This window comes from Carcharhinus amblyrhynchos, chromosome 2 (assembly GCF_965287045.1).
Source record: "Carcharhinus amblyrhynchos chromosome 2, sCarAmb.v2.hapA, whole genome shotgun sequence".
Lineage (NCBI taxonomy): Eukaryota > Metazoa > Chordata > Chondrichthyes > Carcharhiniformes > Carcharhinidae > Carcharhinus > Carcharhinus amblyrhynchos.
The window spans coordinates 125,159,030-125,180,640 of NC_137325.1; the positions used below are offsets into that span (position 1 = coordinate 125,159,030).

Here is a 21,611-nt window from a genome sequence, read left to right on the forward strand (position 1 = left end):
TCAGGTCTGGCAGTATTCTTGGCGAGAGAAACAGATCATGTTTCAGGTTAAATAATTTTATTTCACTTGATTTTGTTTTCCAATTCTGATGTTTCTAGGTGTGAAGCAAGTTCAAAGGCAGCAAACAAAAAGGGAAAGTTGATGATGGGATAGAAGGTAGACAGACTTGGCTGACAATAGGGATGATGATACAATGCATGAGGGAAATGAAAAATAAATGAAAGGAGTTTAAATGGCAACAGTGGAATCGTTACCAGAAGTTACTGATCCCAGTGGTTACTTAGAATACAGCAAGTGTAAGCAATTTTCCCACTTTTTACCCCTCAGTCATGTAGAAATTATAGGAAGATTATAGCATATTATGTTTGCAGCATGTAAAATGAACCATCCAGCCTTATCCCACAATCCTGCAGGATACGATACTGTCAGGTGTGCATCAAAATACCTCTCAAATGAGTTGAAAAAATCATTCTTCATCCCACCTCTAATTATTCTACAAATCACTTTAAATCTCTGCCCCCTTGTCACTGACTTCTGCTAAATAGGCCCTTTCCATCCACTCTGTCCAGACCCCTTAGTTTTGTACATCTTAAATCCTGATTTGAGACTCCTGTAACAAGTACTCTTCTCAGGAGGCCAGAGGAAGCATGGCAAGGACATTCTCAAAGCCTCCATGGAAAAAGTGACCATCACATAATCATGACCTAGCATCATCTAATTATTACCATTTGAGCCTTTAATCTCAACCCTTCAAGACTGTTTTACCATCCCATGAGATCATGGCTGATTGTGATCCTGCTTTCCTTCCCCCCAACCCCCCCCCCCCACCCCCCCACCCCCCACTTGATAACCCGATCAGCGGAAGTTTAACTGAAATAAAACAAAAAGCACGTTCGTAAACTACCAGCATTTTGTGAAGAATAAACAACAACTGGCGATTTCCATGAAGTAGTATGAGAGATTTGCCTTCGCTTGTTAGGGAACATGTCCATCGGGGGAAGCTAAACATTGGTTCCTAATACACTATATTTACAGAAACATTTCTGTTCAGCAGTATGCATGTTCAGTGGGTGAAGAAAGATAGTCCATCCGAGACTAATAGAAATGAATCATTCGTACATTTTGGAATAATGCATCAACTGCAAGCGTCATCCCAACATCCTCCTGCATCTTTGCCAAGTCAAGGCATATTATCATGCTGCTTTTTAAGTGGCATCCCCTTACAACCACATAGCTGAAAATTGTCCCCATACAATCCACAGTGGAAAATTAAAATGCAAGGGCTATCATTTCCTGTGGGACTAACAGTATTTGATTGGGCAACTTTATGTCACTGCTACAAGGGGAGGGGAGGAAGAAAGGAGAGAGGAGATACTGGCCAGTCATACAATGTTGTTGGGTGGCACAGTGCTTATCTCTGCAGCCTCAGCGCCAGGGATTCCGGTTCAATTCCAGTCTTGGTCACTGTGTGGAGTTTTGCAATTTCTCTCCATGTCAGCATGTGTTTTAGAAAAGGCAAGGTTTTAGAAAAAATTATTTGGGATAGGATTTATAGTTATTTGGAGAGTAAAGAATTGATTGGAGATAGCATGGTTTTGTGGCGGGTAGGTCATGCCTTACTAACCTTATTGAGTTTTTTGAGAAAGTGACCAAAGAGGTGGATGGGGGTAAGGCAGTGGACGTGGTGTATATGGATTTTAGTAAGGCGTTTGATAAGGTTCACCATGGTAGGCTTCTGCAGAAAATGCAGATGTATGGGATTGGGGGTGATCTAGGGTATTGGATCAGGAATTGGCTAGCGGATAGGAGACAGAGGGTGGTGGTTGATGGTAAATATTCATCATGGAGTTCGGTTTCGAGTGGTGTGCCTCAGGGATCTGTTTTGGGGCCACTGCTGTTTGTAATTTTTATTAATGATCTGGATGAGGGTATAGTTGGGTGGATTAGTAAGTTTGCTGATGACACCAAAGTCGGAGGTGTGGTAGATAGTGATGAAGGGTGTCATAGTTTGCAGGAAGACTTAGACAGGTTGCAGAGCTGGGCCGAGAGGTGGCGGATGGAGTTTAATGCGGAGAAGTGTGAGGTAATTCACTTTGGTAGGAATAACAGATGTGTCGAGTATAGGACTAACGGGAGGACTTTGAATAGTGTGGATGAGCAGAGGGATCTAGGTGTATGTGTACATAGATCCCTGAAAGTTGGGAGTCAAGTAGATAAGGTTGCTAAGAAGGCATACGGTGTCTTGGCGTTTATTGGTAGGGGGATTGAATTTAGGAGTCGCAGCGTCATGTTGCAACTGTACACAACTCTGGTGCGGCTGCACTTGGAGTACTGCGTGCAGTTCTGGTCCCCACATTACAGGAAGGATGTGGAGGCTTTGGAGAGGGTGCAGAGGAGGTTTACCAGGATGTTGCCTGGTATGGAGGGGAGGTCCTATGAGGAGAGGCTGAGGGATTTGGGGTTGTTTTCGCTGGAAAGAAGGCGGCTAAGAGGGGATCTTATTGAAACATATAAGATGATTAGAGGTTTAGATAGGGTGGATAGTAATAGCCTTTTTCCTCTGATGGAGAAATCTAGCACGAGGGGGCATGGCTTTAAATTAAGGGGTGGTAGTTATAGGACGGATGTCAGGGGTAGGTTCTTTACCCAGAGGGTGGTGAGGGATTGGAATGCCCTGCCTGCTGCAGTTGTAAATGCGCCTAGTTTGGGGGCGTTTAAGAGATCCGTGGATAGGTTTATGGACGAGAAGGGATTGGTTTAGGTTAGTGGGTCATTGTTTTGTAACTGGTCGGCGCAACATCGTGGGCCGAAGGGCCTGTTCTGCGCTGTAGTGTTTCCTTTCAGTGTTCCAGTTAATTCCCACCGTCCAAAGACGTGTGGGTTAGGTTGATTGGCGATGCTAAATTGCTCCTTGGTGTCAGGGGGATTAGCAGGCTAAATATGTGGGGTTACGGGGATAGGGTCTGGGTGGGATTGGGTTGGTGCAGACTCGATGGGCCAAATGGCCTCCTCCTGTTTTGTAGGGTTCTATGATCACCTGGGAATCCCCAGCCAAGACCACTTACAGAAAAATGCCACCAAAAGTACATCTACTCCTGTCCTCTTACAGCAGTTTGAAGGGCTCGTACGTGTCACAATACTGGTCCACTCCTCAATTGCTGCCAACAATCTTCTCAGATCCACCCGTGCTAATACAGGACCCCAAGCACTCCTCCAGGATAAATCAACAATCTTTTTATTTGCTCTGAATTACGTTGTCATTTAAATGCATTTATTAAGAGGCTGAAGATTGAAATCAGAGCGCAAGTAGGGCAGGCAATTGCAATTAAGCACAGAATCCTACAGTGCAGGAAGCCATTCAGCCCATCAAGTTTGCACTGACCACAATCTCACCCAGGCCCTATCCCCATAATCCCATGCATTTACCCTAGCTAGTGCCCCTGACTAAGGGACAATTTAGCACAGTCAATCCACTTAATCTGCACATCTTTGGACTGTGGGAGGAAACCAGAGCATCCAGAGGAAACCCACACAGACACGGGGAGAATGTGCAAACTCCACACACTGTCCCAAGCTGGGAATTGAACCCAAGTCTCTGGCGCCGTGGGACAGCAATGCTAACCACTGTGCCATCCTTATCCAGAAGTTCAGGGTCACGCTTCTAAAATAAAAATAGGGGACCTGCCTGCACTTGGCCTTCCCAATGGAGAGGAAACTACATCCTGTGCAGTGAATAGAGTGCAGTAAATGTCATCACTTTACAATTGTAAATCCTGTTGCTCTGTTATGGGCGGCAGAGGCTGTAAGTATTAAGTGTGATGCTGAGAAACATTGCAGAGATGGATGAGCTTATGTGCCTGTTTCATCTGCCTCTGGTTCACCTGACCCAATCACATTGCTCAGCAACTAAAGGGGAAAATTAGCCATTGATTGGTTTTCAAGGTAGAGCGCACTTGGGGGACTCAATTTTCAACCTCTTGTTTATTCAATGTAACAATATTCTGAAAATAGATCTTTGAAACTGCAGCACCAGAGGGAATCCACTGGGTGGCAGCACTGTTCTGGATCAGATCACATAATAAATGTCAAATTTGTTTTATCACCCTGAGCCTTTGTTGGTGTATCATCGTGAGATTTTAAAAGAAATATAAAGCTAAGAGGACAAGTAAAGCTATGGCAAAAGTATAAGGGACTTTAGTTTTCCTAAACAGCACAAAAATAAATGGTTTGTGCTAGAAACATAGAATCCCTGCAATGCAGAAAGTGGCCATTTGGCTCATCAAATCTGCACCGACAACAATTCCATCCAGACCCTGTCTCCTGTAACCCCACATATTTACCTCGCTAATCCCCCTGACATTAAGGGTCAATTTAGCATGGTCAATCAACCAAACCTGCATACCTTTGGACTGTGGTAGGAAACCAGAGCACAAATAGGAAACCCATGCAGACACAGGGAGAACATGCAAACTCCACTCGGTCACCTGAGTCTCCCTGGCGCTGTGTGGCAGCAGTGCTAACCACTGTTGCCACGGCTTAAATTTCACCGTCTGCATTGGGGGAATTAAAACTTGGGTCCCCACAGCATTACCCTTATTCTCTGGGTTACTAGTTCAGTGACAGTGCAACTATACCACCACCTCCCTCTGTCCTTGATGAGTCTGTAGTTAGAATATCCTGTTTAGTTTTAAGCTCATTCAGGAAGACCAAAAGGATTGAAAAGGTATTTTCTAATTCCAGCAATGCGAGGCTTTAGTTATAAGTAAAATCTAGAGGCTTTAGGTGTGAGTAAAGTTTAGTGGCTTTAGTTGTGATTAAGGGCTCTTTTTCAGGAAACCACAGAAGGTTGAGAATAGTGGAATGAAGTCAAGAGAACAGGAGGTGGGTCTCACGGACAAGATGAGCTTTTGAGGGGGACAAAGGTGAGAAGTTAGAAAACAGCACGAGTTCAGGACTAGGGCAGCGTCTAAGAAAGACCATTCGACTCAATGGGCGACGGGAAGGAGAATGTGACAGAGTCAGCTCAGGATAGTCTTGACCCTAAGTGACAAAAGTGAATTGAAGGAGTGTTTATGTGTAGGTAAATAACGTGAAGGGAAGGGTTGAGATATTTTTAAAAAACATGTTCTGTTGGTCCACACCAGACCTGTTAACTTTTAAATGGCAGCTGCCATCTTGGCACTGCTGGTATTAGCTAAAAGAAAGGATGAAACCAACCCTGTACAATACAAACTCTGCTGCAGGAATTACCAGAAAGTTATCTGCTCTTTCTCTACACTCTAGCTATGATTGTAGCACAAATTCTGCACTCTCTCCTTTCCTTCTCTATGAATGGTATGCCTTGTCTGTATAGAGTACAAGAAACAATATTTTTCATTGTATACATGTAATAATAATAAATCAAATTAAAATGACAGATGACATTACACTTGTGGGAGTCCACTTGAATTTGCTCTCACCTCTACTTTCTTAGTCTTCTTCACTTCAGAGACACGAGACAAGGCAGTGGCTGGCAGGGATCTGGTTTTGCTCTGCAATCTCAATTTGGACAGCCATCAGTTGTATTGATACTACTATCCATTGAAAATTCATTTCAACATCCATCTCCTCACATTTCCTTACTCACCCAAGCATCTTCTGAGTTGCGCATTTTAAGTACCAAGGTATATACTAACTTCTCCTTTTCTCCAATCCAGTCACACAACCCAACAGCAAGAAAGTTCAATTAGGTTTACAGGGAACTTCTTGTGGGTTTTGACCCAATATTTTGGATTGCTAAACTTGATGGTTGGAAATCCTGTTGTATCAAAGTTCGCTCAAAGTGGAGACAATGCAAACAACATAACCCACAAATTTATTTATTAGTGTCACAAGCTGGTTTACATTAACACTGCAATGAAATTACTGTGAAAATTCCCTAGTCACCACACTCTGGCGTCTGTTCGGGCACACTGAGGGAGAATTTAGTGTGGCCAATGCACCTAACCAACACGTCTTTCGGACTGTGGGAGGAAACCAGAGCACCCAGAGGAAACCCACGCAGACACGGGGAGAAATGCAGACTCCACACAGACAGTGGCCCAAGCCAGGAATCAAACCCGGTCCCTGGAGCTGTGAGGCAGCAGTGCTAACCACTGTGCCACCGTGCCACCCCCAATTGTTCAATCGATTGCAGGAACATTCAACGAGTTAGTGCATCTGACTCGGAACTTACTGGTAAATATTTTTTAATTACTTTGCTGACAGCATTACCATCTTTTTTTAAAACTTGAAAAAGGAACAAGAAATAAATGTAAGAAGTAAGGGATTTACACACCTTCCTCATATGCCAATAAATCTCCAACAACATTTTCTCCCCACACATGGAAACTGCTAAAAGGTTCACGCTCACAACTTAGAAACATGGTAAATGGTCATGAGTTGTACCATCTGTGAATCCAGCTCACACCAGCGGGAAGGGAACTGGAAGATCACAAACTGGTTTGTGCCTGGTGCAAATCCTGTTTTTGGACCTCCGTGGAATTTTCATGACTCGGTAGGATTTATGCTGGGTGCAATGCAGCCAGAATATTGCCCTCAATCATCTCTGATGTGGTGTGCAGTACAGTTATCGAGGAGTAACATAACCCTGGAAAGACACACAGACCAGTGAGCTCCTGGCTTTTTGAGGACAAAATGGTCTTGGTATCAATCAAGGAAAACTGGTCTCATCATCCAAATGTGTTTATTGGCCTTACAAACAACAGGACTAATGCTGATCATAGATACCCTCCAGTGCAGGAGGAGGCCATTCAGCTCATCGAGTCTGCACCGACAACAATCCCACCCCAAGCCCTATCCCCACAAACCCCACACATTTACCCTGCTAATCCCTCTAACCCATACATCCCAGGACATTGAGGGACAGTTTAGGCAGGGGCAATCAACCTAACCCACACATCTTTGGATTGTGGGAAGAAAATGAAGCACCCGGAGGAAACCCATGCAGACATGGGGAGAACATGCAGACTCTGCACAGATAGTGGCCCAATCCAGGAATAAAACCCAGGTCCCTGGACCTGAGGCAGCAGTGCTCACAACTCTGCCATCATGCTGATCCCTTTGTAAGAACTAGGGATCATACTTTTAGCATACTAGAAGTGGGTGTAATATTCTAACCAGATCTCACCAAAGGTGCAGCATACCTATTCAGCTTTTGCACTCAATACTTTTTTTGTACTCAATTTTTATAAATGTTTCCATTCTGAGGAATACTCTCATGATGTTGTTAGACCTGGCTCTTCATGGAACACTTTTGCACGATAATGAAGAAATCCAACAGGTATTTCTCACTCTGACTCTTCCTGAGGGCCAATCTCACATACTTCTGTCTACATGGGTAGCCTTTGACTGATGAAGCATTTTTCTATTATCCATTAATTTGGGCACAGCACCATCAGTATAAAATGTAAGTAACTTCTCCTTTTGCTTCTTCAAATCATAATTGGTCAATGTTCCATCACCATACTCTTCACTTACTCTTTCCACTGAGGTGCCTCAGTCCAGACACCCGAGCAACTCCACTCTCTGCTCAATACCCAGTGACAAATGTTTTCTCTTGGTTCTCCCGTCAGCCACAGAATACCTGCTGTCTTTTCAGCATGAAACCAGGGATCATAAGGGCTAGAATTACACAGGCACTTGCTCAAAATATGTGTAAAGGTACGTGACGAGGGAATTAGTGGCACCACTGAATGAAGTGGGAGCTCAATGAGGTGATCTACGCATCAATTTCAAATTGATCCACAGGGTGCATGGTTGAGCAGGAACGGTTTTTGGGATCTTTCTGGTTTTTGGATTTCGCTTGTAACACAATGACACCATTAGTTCCAAACGTGCCTTTTAAGGCTACGCTTAATACTATAAATTGTGAATCTTAAGGGTGAGAGTTGCCATTTTGTACACAAGCTTAATGATACCAAAATTATGCTGGTTTGGGAAAAATTAAAGTTTGTGATCATGCAAATTCATTTTATCAGAAACATAAAATCTTCAATGCAATGGAATGCAATTGTTCTGTTTTTCACAATTAATAAATGTTAAGTATTACAAGTGGTAACTTTGTGCCAAGTTTTCACCGAATCCCTATTGCAGGGGGCGGCCATTCGGCCTATCGAGTCTGCACTGATCATAATCCCACCCAGGCCCTATCCCTGTAACCCCACGTATTTACCCTGACACCAAGGGGCAATTTTGCATGGCCAGTCAACTGAACCTGCATACTTTTGGTGTGGAATGAATCCCAAACAGCCAGTGACCTAAGGCCGGAATTGAACCTGGATCCCTGATGTTGTGAGGCAGCAGTGCTAACCACTGTGCCACAGGCAAAAGATATTTCACAGAAAAAACAGTATTTCGGTCCTCCACCTGAGTAACTTGATTGTAAAATAACAAAATATCGCTGATGTACACTAATCAATTTCTTAGTTACATTATGGTTGACATGAAAATCTTTGATAACATTAGTAGTAGAGTCTGTGTGCCTTAGAAAATGGGCAGTTTTAAGGAGCTCTGTCTGTTAACAGTGTTGCAATTCTGACCTGATCAGTTTTGCGACAGTATCTGATCCATGGGTTGAGTTGATTCCACCCCAATCGTCTCTTTGGCTGGAATTTTGTAGCCCCAATTCCCAGCGGGATCTTACACTGCAGGAGGAACCTGCTGTGATAGGACCATGAAAATCCACCCCATGTTCTTTGATACTCTGCCCGCCGCTACCCTAAGGAAATAGGATATAGAGAAACTATCAAGAATCCTTTTGATGTTTTAAATACCATGGTTAGATCACCCCTTTATCTGCTGTACTCATGGACTACAAGCTAAATTTTATACAACCTGCCCTTGCAATAATAATCACCACACTAGCAGAAGGATGTGAAAGCTTTGGGGAGCTTTTGCAAAGAAGTTCCTCAGGATGTTGCCTGGTCTCAGGAGTACTGGTTATGAAGAGAGATTGAATAAACTAGGATTGTTCTCACTGGAGAGACGGAGGCCAAGGGGAGACCTGATAGAGGTCTACAAAATTACGAGGGGTAGATAGTCAGAGGCTTTTTCCCCCAGAGTGGAAATGTCAATTACAAGGGGACACAGGTTCAAGGCGAGTGGGGAAATGTTTAAGGGAGATGTGTGGGGGAAGTTTTTCGTGCAGAGAATGGTGTGTGCCCTGAATACGTTGCCAGAGGAGGTGGTGGAAGCAGGCACGTTAGCAACATTTGAGAGGCATGGGGATGGGTACGTGAATAGGGAGGGAATGGAGAGATACGGACCGAGTAAGGGCAGACGGTTTTTTTCAGTTTAGTTAGGGCATCATGATCAACACAGGCTTGGAGAGCTGAAGGGCCTATTCCTGTACTGGGCTTTTCTTTGTTCTAATTGTCCAGAACATTCTGTGCAGTCTTACGTTGGTGGTGCGTTGTCTCGTTGGCGTGTGTACAGACTGCGATAAAAGTCAATGGATACAAGTCTGTGTAGGACCAGCCATAGTAGTTTTATTTAAAGCTGGAGGAAAAATAAACAATATATTCACTTCACCGCAATACATTTACTGCATTGGTCACATAAAAACGTCTTCAGCTTTCTCATAACCTTATCCTGTCTCTCTTCTACAGGTGGTGATCTGCGCAATAAATACATTATGGATGGCTGTGCAAGAAAAGCAACATATTATGTCTTACACTTTCTTTACCTCATGCAAGCAGGACGATTTATTTTGTACGAGCTGGCAGAATGTTGACAAACCAATTGTTCCACTTGGTGGTGGTAGCGGGGGGGGTTGGGGGGCACGGTAGCTACAACACATATGCAGGAAAGGTTACAGGATTGCCGCTTCTTTTATTTCGACACAAAATGATGGTACAAGCTACTTAACCATTACAGAACAAATTGGAAGTCACAGTTCTCCACTGCTGGACAATACAAACACCACGGCTCTCATACAACTTGAGCCAGACACACACACACACACACACACACACGAAGGCTTTTAACAGGCCCACTTTTAAATAGTGATGCTTTGTTGTGAATCTTGGAGGGGGTTGCGGAGCTGGGGCACATGCTCTATTTGACCAGCATCTGATACGTCGTAGCTGATCTTATATTTGGCGAGAATCTTCATCAGTGGACGGAGCTTCAACCACCACTGTTCCTTTGGAATTCGATGCCTGAAAATGCAAATCAGAAGCTCAAACTTCAACCCATGCTCTTCCCCGGTGAGGCTCAGCAATTATGAACTGACTTCTAAGCTTCTCCCTCGCCCCGCTCCCAACCCTGCCATCCCTTGTTACAGAGTAATTACAAAGTATTTGCAGCAACAAAGAAAATCCAAAGGTCTATGCTGACAGCATTATGGTGATCGTATCATGGACTTCTAGTAACAGCTGCACCCGTTGCCAAGCTGTTCCAGTACAGCTGCAACACTGGCTTCTGCACAACATTGTGACAATTGTACATCTACACTTTCTCAGCCTTTTGGCTAAGATCTAGTGTCAGAACAAGCTCAAGATGAGGTGTAACACCTATCTTGTCAGCTTGAATTTTGTGCGTGTCTCTTGTGGGGAACACAACTTGGATTCAATTTGAATTTGTTTTTTTTGGAGAAAGTTAAGGAGATGGATTCTTGGGCTTGCCCTGGTCCACTCTGCACATTGGCTTTGTAACTTTAAGAGTGGAGTAAAGCTAAATAAAAAAAATTATGGACAATTGCCCATATATGCCCTGTCCACAAAATGCAGGACAAATCCCATCTGGCCAACTACAACCCCGTCAGCCTCCTCTCGACCATCAGCCAAGTGATTGAAGGTGTTTGTGGCACTGTTGTCAAGTGGCATTTTACACAGCAATAACTTACTCAATATTGCTCACCCAGTTTGCGTTTTGCCAGGGGCACTCGGCTTCTGACTGCAATATAGTCTTGATCCAAACATGGACAAAAGAGCCGAACTCAAGAAGTGAGGTGAGAGTCTCAGCTCTTGACATCAAGGCAGCATTTTATCCCAACAAGGATCAAGATGGATCGAGGAGCCCGAGAAAAAGTGAAATGAATAGGAATCGGACGCAAAACCTATCCACTGGTTAGAATCATAACCAGCACAGAGAAGATTGTGTCAAATCAGTCCAAGAGCTTTGCTGTAGAAGTCCCTCAGGGCCTAGGACCTGGTCCTAGGTCCAACTATTTTCGGCTGCTTTACTCACTTTCTCTCATCATAAGGTCAGAAGTGGGTATACTCACTGAAGACTACACATGTTGAGCATCATTCGCAACGCCTCAGATAGTGAAGCTGTTCATACTCAGCAACAGGTTACCAGCTTTCAGATCTGGGCTAAGTACAAGTAACAGCTGCACAAGTGCCAGGCAATGACTGTCAGCAACAAGACAGAATCTAACCATCACCCCTTGGCATTGTTGAATCCACCCCCCCCCCCGCCCCCCCCCCTCACCCCCCACTATCAACCTCCTGAGGGTTACCAGAAACTGGGTTTGACGAGCCATATCAATATTGTGGCTGCAAAAGCAGGTCCAAGGCTGGGGGAATTTTGTGGCAGATAACTCACCTCCTGACTCTCCAACGCCTGTCCACCATCACAGCAGGTGTTATAGTGAAACTGCAAGTTATACTGCAAGTCCTCCTCCAAGCCACGCACCATTTGGAGTTGGGAACTATATCTTCATTCCTTCACTGTGGTGAAGCAATTGAAAATCAGGGCTGCTCGAGATGCCAGAACCTTTTCTTCTAATGTTTCATGGGATGTGGGTGTCGCTGGCTGGACCAGCATTTGTTGCCCATCCCTGATGGCCCTTGAACTCAGTGGCTTGTTAGATCATTTCAGAGGGCAGTTAAGAGTCAACCACATTGCTGTGGGTCTGGAGTTGCATGTAGATCAGCAGACTTCCTTGCCAAAGGACGCTACTGAGACTAGCTTTTCAATTAAATTTAAATTAGAACCCACATCCCCAGAGAATTTGCCTGGGGTTTACTAGTCCAGTGAAATCACCGCGGTGCCCACTATCTCCCTGTAGAATAACTGGGGAAGCACAGAGGTCTTAGAATGGATTAAAGAAGGGAGACGGGGAAGGCTAATGGAGAGTCATAGAGGCCCACAGCATGGAAACAGGCCTGTCCACGCTGCCCAGAGATTTGGAAACAACAAAGAACATTCTAAAAGTTGAGTATTGTTGTACCGGAAGCCAGACGGGTGACAGGTAAATGGGATTTGATGCTCGCCAAGACAGAGGCAACAGAGCTTGGGATGAGCTTTAAGTTTAGAAGGGTGGAAAACTGGAGACTGGTGGCCAGCCAACAGAGCTCTGGAATAGTCAAGTCAAGGAATCAAAGGCATGGATGAGGATTTCAACAGCAGATGATCAGGGCCGGAATCAGATGATCTTACAAAAGGCGGAAGAAAAGATTTTATACAAGATTCACCAACAAAGCTGAAGTCTCACAAAAGTGATAGTTGTACTTACTGAAAATCAGTCTCTTTCTTTAGCTGTGCTACAGGCTGGTACACCAGGGTCCGTCTGCGCATGCCCAGTACGCAGGCAGAGTCAGGACTATTTGCAAATACTCTCCCTGCGTGTTTTTCAAAAAAAATACAAAACTGGTCAAACAAACTGGTCAACACAGGTATTATATGAAGTTCAGAGTGTATGCTTCTAAATGGAAGGATACTTGGAAAGTTTATTTTTTAAAAAAAGGGAGTGAAGCGCACACACCAAACTTGTCTTCATTCACACACTAAACCAAAATCTAAGTACTGTGATATTGGAGAAGGGCCTCATCACAAGATTACTCTCATGAATTGTCTCTCAATTCTGCATTTGCGTGGCTAAATGTCATAACATCTCGCCACGCTGTTTTAAAAAGATTTTAAATGTTTCTGAGACCAGGACAGTCTCTCCGAATTGGAGTGGAAGCATTATTGCTGTGAAGACTATTAAATGGTACTGATGGAGTTGGGGCAGAATCATAAAAGCATAACAAATCAACAATCTCTCTACTTAAAGCTGCTGCTATTATCTCTTCTTGTATAATATCCAATGGACGGTGATATGATTGGAGCTTTAAAAACAATTTAAATGTAAAGAAGCGATCCACAAAGGAGGAAGAAATTTGTGTCATTTTTCCATTCCTAACAACCAGCCACCCCCAGGCCAAAGTAGCCCAAACTTGCTTTTGCTGTTACCTTAATTTTATTTATTTTTATTTTATTGATGTCACAAATAGGCTTACATTAATGCGGCAATGAAGTTACTGTGAAAAATCCCCCAGTCGCCACACTCCGGCGCCTGTTCGGAGACACTGAGGGAGAATTTAGCACGGCCAATGCACCTAACCAGCACGTCTTTCGGACTGTGGGAGGAAACCGGAGCACCCGGGGGAACCTATGCAGACACGGGGAGAATGTGCAGACTCCGCACCAATAGTGACCCAAGCTGGGAATTGAACCCAGGTCCCTGGCGCTGTGAGGCAGCAGTGCTAACCACTGTGCCACCATGCCAGCCCATTCAGGAACGTAGCGCAAAGCGCAGCCATTGCTTCTCTGAAAAGAAAGGAACTATGCCACAGATGTACGGCAGTTCAAACATTCCAGGCCTACATCTGAATCATCTCTAAGGACCGTTAATGAACAGAGCAGTAGTATTTATTGAACATGACAAATGTTTTAAAATGCAAGTTACTTAGTGGCAAATAACTGCACATATGTTGTAATCTAAGACATTCACTAAGTTGCTTTGGAGATATAAATATTAGTAAGGCTTCTTTTTTTAAAATCAAGTCACCAAAGTCTTCTAGATTTTGAATTTTAAAGGGGCAGGCTATTTTCATTCAACAGTAACCGTGATTAGAGTATCACCAATATTGAATCAATAATCTCAAATTGAAAGTGACTGAGAAGAAAACATCTGTCATGTTTGGCCTGACAGTTTTCAATAGCTGAGACAATACAGGGGATTAATAAATCTGTCACTATCTTATTAACAAGCAAAATCCATTACCTTCATCTATGCATTCCACGATGTCAGCGAGGGAAGCAAAGCAGGATAAAGCAAGGGATAGGTTAGAGTAACTATCTTACGACATACAAAAAATTTTCCAGAGAATAACAAGGTTTACACAGCAACTATCTGAGCTAGTGTTTAAGGGAACCTCAACGAAAGGTATAATTTCCGATAACCTAGCAGTTAAAATGTACAAGATTATGAGGGGCATGGACAGAATAGGTAAGGAGCAGCTGTTCCCCATAGTTGAAGGGTCAGTCATGAGGGGACATAAATTCAAGGTGAGGGACAGAGGTTTCAGGGGGATTTGAGAAGAACTTTTTAACCCAGAGGGTGGTGACAGTCTGGAATGAGCTGTCTGGGAGGGTACTAGAGGCTGGTTACCTCACATCCTTTAAAAAGTACCTGAATGAACACTTGACATGTTAATAACATTCAAGGCCACAGGGCAAGTGCTGGTAAATGGGATTAGGTGGGAGGCCAATTGTTTCACATCTATCAGTGCAGACTCAAAGGGCCTGTTCTGCACTGTACAATTCTATGATTATAAAAAATGTTGAATTTTAACAGTCGGATAGAATGTTGCGAGTTTTAACTGCTGCTCCCACGTAGACATGTTTCTTGCCATGTTATTGAAATGATAGCGAGCCTTACTAAAGAATAAGAGAGATATACTCATTCTCTAGCCCAAGTTCAAATAGTGCTTCTTGCTAAATAAAACAGCATTGGTTGAGGTCCTGGAAATTCACAGCTCTGATCACTTTGCCCGCTAAGTTATAAGATGTTATGACATAGTGCATAAGTAACTCACGGAATGATGCAATTTGTCTAAACATTAATTCCCAAATTTTCTCAAAAGTGACCAGTCATTCCCTCCCTTTTCTCCCCTTATTACTTAAAATCATGTAATGTTTTCCTCAACAGAGTTTAGAAAACTAACTTGCTCAGCTTGCCATGAACAACACATTAACAACCTACAGTGACACAACAAAGTGCAGCACAAACCTCTCAACATCATTCCAGAGTGTATAAGACTACTCTCTTCCATCAACACTCTGACTCACTGACAATGTATTTACCCACTAACATTAAGAGCCTTACCCGCGCCCCCCCACCAAAATAAATGCTGTAGTTATTTTGGTAACTCAAAGATAGCCCAAGTCAAGGCTACAGTTCTGGGTTCTCACATTTTTCAAATCTTAGGTACAGAACAAAAAGCACATTAATGTAGCTGTAACTTAGCACATTGGCATAGTCAGTTGATGGTAAATGGGCTTCCACAATGTAAGCATGATCACTTGCTTGGCTCCCTTCAACAAACCACCTGATTAAGTAGTCTTGTTTTTTGCTTACTGGTGACATGCTGGGACTATCATTCTGTTCTTGTTATAACCTGGCTAAATTCTCAGCACACCCATTCAGGCCAGCAATGTGGCACTCGGACCTACTTCTGTACCAATCTTCCTCTGACCTCAGGGAAGTCTGAGCCAGAGACATTCACTTGTGTTATTTCTGAGCTAAATGTCATTTAATTTTGGTATTACTATCACTGTTCAAATAATGTAAGCAGTTTGGCATTACAGTGGAGAATATAAGCTTCCAACAATACAAGACCATAAGTCCAAAATCCAATTCTGAAGCTGGAATTTTTATTATTGCAAGGTCGAGGCATGAAAGCACTAATTACTTGGATCTAATTCCAATGAACAATTTGGCAGCATACCTATCACACCCTTTTATCACTTCTGATTGAATTACACTAACCTAATTCTCAGCCACTGAACTTTTGTTCACAGGTTTGACTCCTGCACATTAACATGCTCCAAATGCTACAGCTAACTCTGAGTGCAGTTACCCACTCAGTGTACTATAGTTACGTAAAGCTTTGAGCCAGCTGCACAACACATCCTGTCCAATTACATTCAATTGCCAGAATCAATACCTTAATACATATCTGGCTTCACAACAGCTCCCTAGTGTTAGCTACACTGCACTGTTCATTTGACTAAATTTCAGTGTTATCTTTAATACACTGGTCCTTTGGAATTCAGTAATTGGATATAATTCTCTCTCTTTGTCTTCAGCTACTCTTTTCACACTGTTATTGTTATTTTTGAGAAGCAGTTGGGTGGTGTTGTGAGTTATGCCAACTCTCATGCTTACACAGATTTTGAGAATTTAAAATGAAAACTACTAGATTTAATTTTCAAGAATGCTGTTTTAAACAAGAACATTTTGTTGTATGAAACAAGTCCTAAATGAAATATTCAGAGGTTTACACAATGTTTTCTTCACAGGACTGTGTACCTGATTATGCTAAATGAGCAAGTATCAACCTATCTAGATGGGCACATGAATAGGCGAGGTACAGAGGGATACAGGTGGTTGGTCTAGGTAGGACAATGTGATTGGCGCAGTCTTGATGGGCTGAAGGGCCTGTTCTTGTGCTGTAATGTTCTTTGTTATCACAGATTCAGAGAACAATCTTTTGATATTCTAAGTCAACAAGATCTATGTTCCTTCAAAGTTTGACCAACACACATAAGTCAATTTATTTTCCCTTCAGTCGCCAACAAATATACCAATATTGCCAGAAATGTCTCTATTAACAGTTTTCAGGTTTTTATTCTTTCATGGGGTGTACGCATCACTGGCAAAGGTTGCATCTGTTGCCCATCCTCAGCTTCCCTTGATTTGAATACTTCTGGAGGAAGTTAAGAGTCATTGCTGTGGGTCCAGAGTCACAGATAGGCCAGACCAGGTAAGGATGGCAGATTCCCTACCTAAAGGCATTAATGAACCAGATTACTTCTTCATGACAATCATGGTCATTTATATTCAGATGAATTAACTGAATTTAAATTCCACCAGCTATAGCCTGGATAAGCATTATCCTGGACTTCTGGGTTACTAGTTCAGTGTCATTACCACTATGCCACATCTCCTCCTGAAGTTAGGCAACTCAAAGGAAGTTACAGGCCTGCCTGTACACATTGTAGATGTTCTGGACATTGTAAAGAGTACTGTATCTCTGCAGTTCGATTCTGGAATAACAAAATGGAAAAAAAACAGCTCCAGCTTTCTGCAAAATTGGGAATGGAGACAAAAGGCTAAGGACTATAATGGGGAAAGCACAGGAGGCTGAAAGAAGCATAAATAATCCAAGGTAAATTAGCTGAACTGCATGGTGTAAAGGCCTTAGACATCCAGGACTTTGATTCACCCAGGTGTCAATGAAATAATTCTAAGATGACATAAAGATGGATATTATGGATCCGAACTCACTATGCCCTCAGTACAATTGATAATTGACAAGCCATCCTGTTTCACAAATGAAATTTGGAAGAGTAGACAAATTGTTTAACTACTTCTTTCTTAATAAGCTGGGCCTGGTCGAATAAGTAGCAGGAAGCTGGTCAGTGCTACATGCTGAGAGTGTGCACGGTTTTAGCTTTGTAAGCTTCATTGGGTATCACTGCACACACCTGTAAACCCACAGGTCCTGGCCTATTCCCAAGTTGTGTACAAGCCCTTAGGACTTAGAGTTATGTTCCTACAGAGAGAATGCTAGCATTCTATATTGGGTAAGAAAAACTCTTGACACATTTCTCAGATTGCACTGTTTGGCGGTGAAGCATGTTGCTAAGCTTTTAAACATCAGATACCCGCTGGCCTAATAAGCATAGGAAAATACTGAGTCGGTGACCCCAAACTTCAAAAGATTAAAGAATCCAGTCAAGAGAGACAAAAGGCAGTGGAGAAGAATTAGACATTTTTGGTGAATTAGAAAATGGCAATTTCATCAGTGGATATGTAGGAAGAAAACATTCAGAAGAGTATAACAGTAGAAATAAAAGTTACAAAACAGCACAGGAGAAAGAGAATGGACATGGTGGAGGCCAGAACAGGGAAAAGGATAATTTTCTCCACAAGGTCACAATAATGACTTCCTCAAATCATTTTGGAGGAAGCATCTTTAACACTTACCGCTACAATTCTAAATATTTAATCTGTTGCTTAAAAATCAATTTGTGAATTAAAATCCAATTTTGCATTAATCACAGTTCCATTTAATACTGAATCTTAAAATACCAGTTAATAAATTGGTCATACAGCAAACGAAGCAATAAAATCTCATGTGCATGACAAACTTCGGTGACTAATTACAATTCAATAGTCTTAAAAGCAAACCCTCATTACCTTGTCTGTAGGTTTCTTTTAGTTTCTTTGAAATCCATTGCATGGCTTTGGCAGCAATCTTAGTTCCAAAATTTCTATCAAATGGAGAAGGTGATCCACCCTGACGATTATAAAAATACAATACCACTTAGTACTTTTCAGTGGAGAAATTCAGTGCAAGGAATGAGGACTCAGCTGGATTCCCTTTACTTTATCAAGATCTTAGCCCTTAAGTTTAAAGAATGACTAATGATACACAATGATATTTTAACTCTCTCCATCAAACCAACGTTTCTAGGTCCTGACTAAATCACTCATACAAAATATATGCTTTTTTTATTCGCTTGTGAGACATGGGCGTCGCTGACTAGGCCAGCATTTATTGCCCTTCCCTGGTTGCCCTTGAACCGAGTGGCTTGCCAGGCCATTTCAAAGGACAGTCGAGGGTCAACTACATTGCTGTGGTTCTGGAATCACATGTCAGCCAGACCAAATAAGGATGGTAGATTTCCTTCCCTGAAGGAGTGAATCAGATGGGTTTTTCTGACAATCAACAATGGTTTCATGGTCAATGGTCTTAATTCCAGATTTTTTTTTACTGAATTCAAATTTCACCAATTGCTGTAGCAGAATCCAAATCCGGGTACCCAGAACTAGGGGACGATTGCCTAGTGAAATATACTTATTCATGCTGCACCCTCCCTATAAGTTTACTACAGAAGATAAATGGCTCTTGTTTTTTCCTCTTTCTGTCCATTCTGGACAGCGGTTGTGAAAATCTTCCAGATCTCCTACGATATTCAGTTTTTACTGAGCTAACTTGTCTAGCTAACTGCTGTATGAAGTGGGCATGAAGTGCCTTGTATTTCAGCAACCCTCTGGCCATTGGATTCTATGAGGCTCTTGCGAAATTTGCAGTAGGAATCACACTTGTTGACTAGGTTTTGTAATAACATCACAGACTCCTGAACATCACACTGATTACTTGGCTCCCTCTTCAAATTTTGATTCCTTGGTGTATTCTTTTGTGAAATCAAAACCTCTTGTCTAAACAAGTACAGAACAACCAAGCTTTGAATTTTCAGCTCTCATAATGCTTCGCAGTATTTCCTCACAGGGTCCGACGGCTCTAGGCTGTGTTATTTTAATGATATTCCACAATTCTTTTGCACGCTTCACTTTCCTGCATTTGGTTCCTTATTTCATAAAAGAAAAACCTTTAATAAGATGGACTAGGATTATAGTCCACATAAGTACGGTTTTCTTTTACTGCATTTTCTCAACTGCAGTTTGATTTTATTGGTGGAGCTTTTTTGGGAGGGCAAGGATAATCTGAGCTTCATAACACATTGTCTTTCTATTTCCCTCAAGATCTTGATGTTCTTTGAGCTTCTGTCTCCCAGAGTCCATTGTGTCAACTTTTGAGGCCAAGTATATAAATCCTATTATTGATTTACTTCATCGTTGAACAATGTAACCATTCTGTGGTGTCTTGTTTTCTCTATTCATGTTCCGGTAAAAATTCCAAGCAAAACAAGGTTTTATTTGGTTCTGCGAGGATGTTTATCTGTGTCCCCTGTCTTATTTATAAAGTGAATGAGGAACCACAGTGACATCAATTTTACTGGTTTAACTCTGAGATGCTTAAGCAAAATCTCATTCTTTCCCCAATAGTTTGTGCCTTCAACAAAAATAAACCCATCAATCATTTCTCAAACCATCAAAACCTCCACTATTTCCTTTCTTTGGGCCCAGTAAGAAGTCTCACAACACCAGGTTAAAGTCCAACAGGTTTATTTGGAATCACAAGCTTTCGGAGTGCTGCTCCTTTATCAGGTGAGACTTCTTTTGTGCGCAACGTCAAATGTCGACGTCTCCACATCATTTCTTTGTGCTGACGTGGGTCTATTTTGCTGACACACTGGGGTCAGATTCTCTGACTTTACCCACGGCTGGGATTCTGCAGTGAATGCAGATTTAGCAGAGCGCAAAATTCTCCACTCGACTGCAGTTACCGGGTGTGAATGGCTGGCGAATTCCGGCCCCTGTTTTTGTTCTTGACTTTGTTGTCTGATTCTTTTCCAAAACGCTCCACTTATATTCCCAATTCTTCTGGTTCAGCTTTATCTGAAATGATGACTTATCTCACAAACTCAATGGAAGGGTGCAAACTTTCAAATACCAAATTAAAATTTCCATGTTCGGATATAAAATTCCTTGATTCATCCCATTAGAATGCAGCATTATCAGAAGTTTACTACTGGCCTCAGTCTCCCATCTTCCCAGTGGAAGCTTAGTTTTTTTGTCCCTTTTTTTTCCCCTTTACTTTTAAGGCATTTAGTTGGCTTTGTTAAGGAGACAGCTGCATTTTCATGCCATACTAAATGCCACGCACAATGATTCAGCCACAATATGCAGGGGTACAGGGCAAAAGCGAGGAATGGCACTAAGTCTTGAAACTCATTTTGTCAGTTGTCGCAGACATGATGGACCAAATGGCCTCCTGCGCTGTACAATTTTGTGATTTCTCTCACTTGTATTTAACAGGTTTATTAAGGGGAGATCAGAAAGGATGATTTACAATGCAGAGTGATGTCCAGGCTTCCTCGTCTGCCTTCACTGGGAAGTCGTGCATGATTTCTTAGAACTGGTGTTGAATACTGCACAAGATTACAATTTAACAAGCAAAATGTCATACAGTAGCAAATGTGGAATTAAGTAACTGTCCCCATCATTCGTCAGAACTGCAATTCACAATTAAAATGAAGGACTTCACTGAAAACAAGAATACAATAGTCTAATACATCATTACCTGTTGCATATGGCCCAGGACATTTTTTCGGCAGTCAAACACACCCTTCCCTTCTTCGCTGTATAACTGATAGATGAAGTCCGTTGTGTAATTTTCATTACAGTTTTCATTTCTGCAACATATGCAAAAAGGTGAAAGATTGAGCTGCGGTTAATGTAGCCCTTCAGAGTGGTGACTATGGTGGCTGGGCACACTTAATCGTTGAAGGGGCCCTGTGAAATTCTCCTGGCCAAACTCCCCCCAACGCAATTAAGTAGGAAAGCGAAAGGAGCTGATGCAAGATTCCTGTTGGCAAAGGGAGCCAAGAAACACCTATTATTCGGGAGTCCAGTGTAATATGATGGTGCCCAAGGGATTAAATGAAGCCACATAGCTTTTCCTAGTCACCAGTTGGCACCCCTTTTCTCCCCTAGTATAAATTGTTGTGATTGTTTGAAATTTGGCATTCTTGCTTTTGTCTTGAGGAGTGAAAAATGAAAAGCTTCGGTAACATACCATCCTATTCAGCAATTTTCTTAAGAAATATATTTAGTTTGAATTTAAAAAGAGAACTTGAGACACTGGTCCGGAATTTACTGAGTG

General features: G+C 42.4%; 1 protein-coding gene across 4 annotated transcripts in view; it reads right to left on the reverse strand.

The window, feature by feature from the left end:
• Positions 1 to 9,505: 9,505 nt before the first annotated feature.
• The window catches only part of LOC145358429 (ATP-dependent 6-phosphofructokinase, platelet type-like), a 123,693-nt gene continuing 111,587 nt past the window's right edge, over positions 9,506 to 21,611 (reverse strand). For all 4 annotated transcript variants that reach the window (XM_080212503.1, XM_080212522.1, XM_080212513.1 and 1 more), the window contains 4 exons: positions 21,030 to 21,141; positions 18,239 to 18,338; positions 12,503 to 12,608; positions 9,506 to 10,199 (listed from right to left, as the gene is read on the reverse strand). In XM_080212503.1, the coding sequence (XP_080068629.1) occupies positions 10,037 to 10,199; positions 12,503 to 12,608; positions 18,239 to 18,338; positions 21,030 to 21,141 (481 nt within the window). In that variant the 3' untranslated portion in view covers positions 9,506 to 10,036. The remainder of the gene's footprint in view (positions 10,200 to 12,502; positions 12,609 to 18,238; positions 18,339 to 21,029; positions 21,142 to 21,611) is intronic.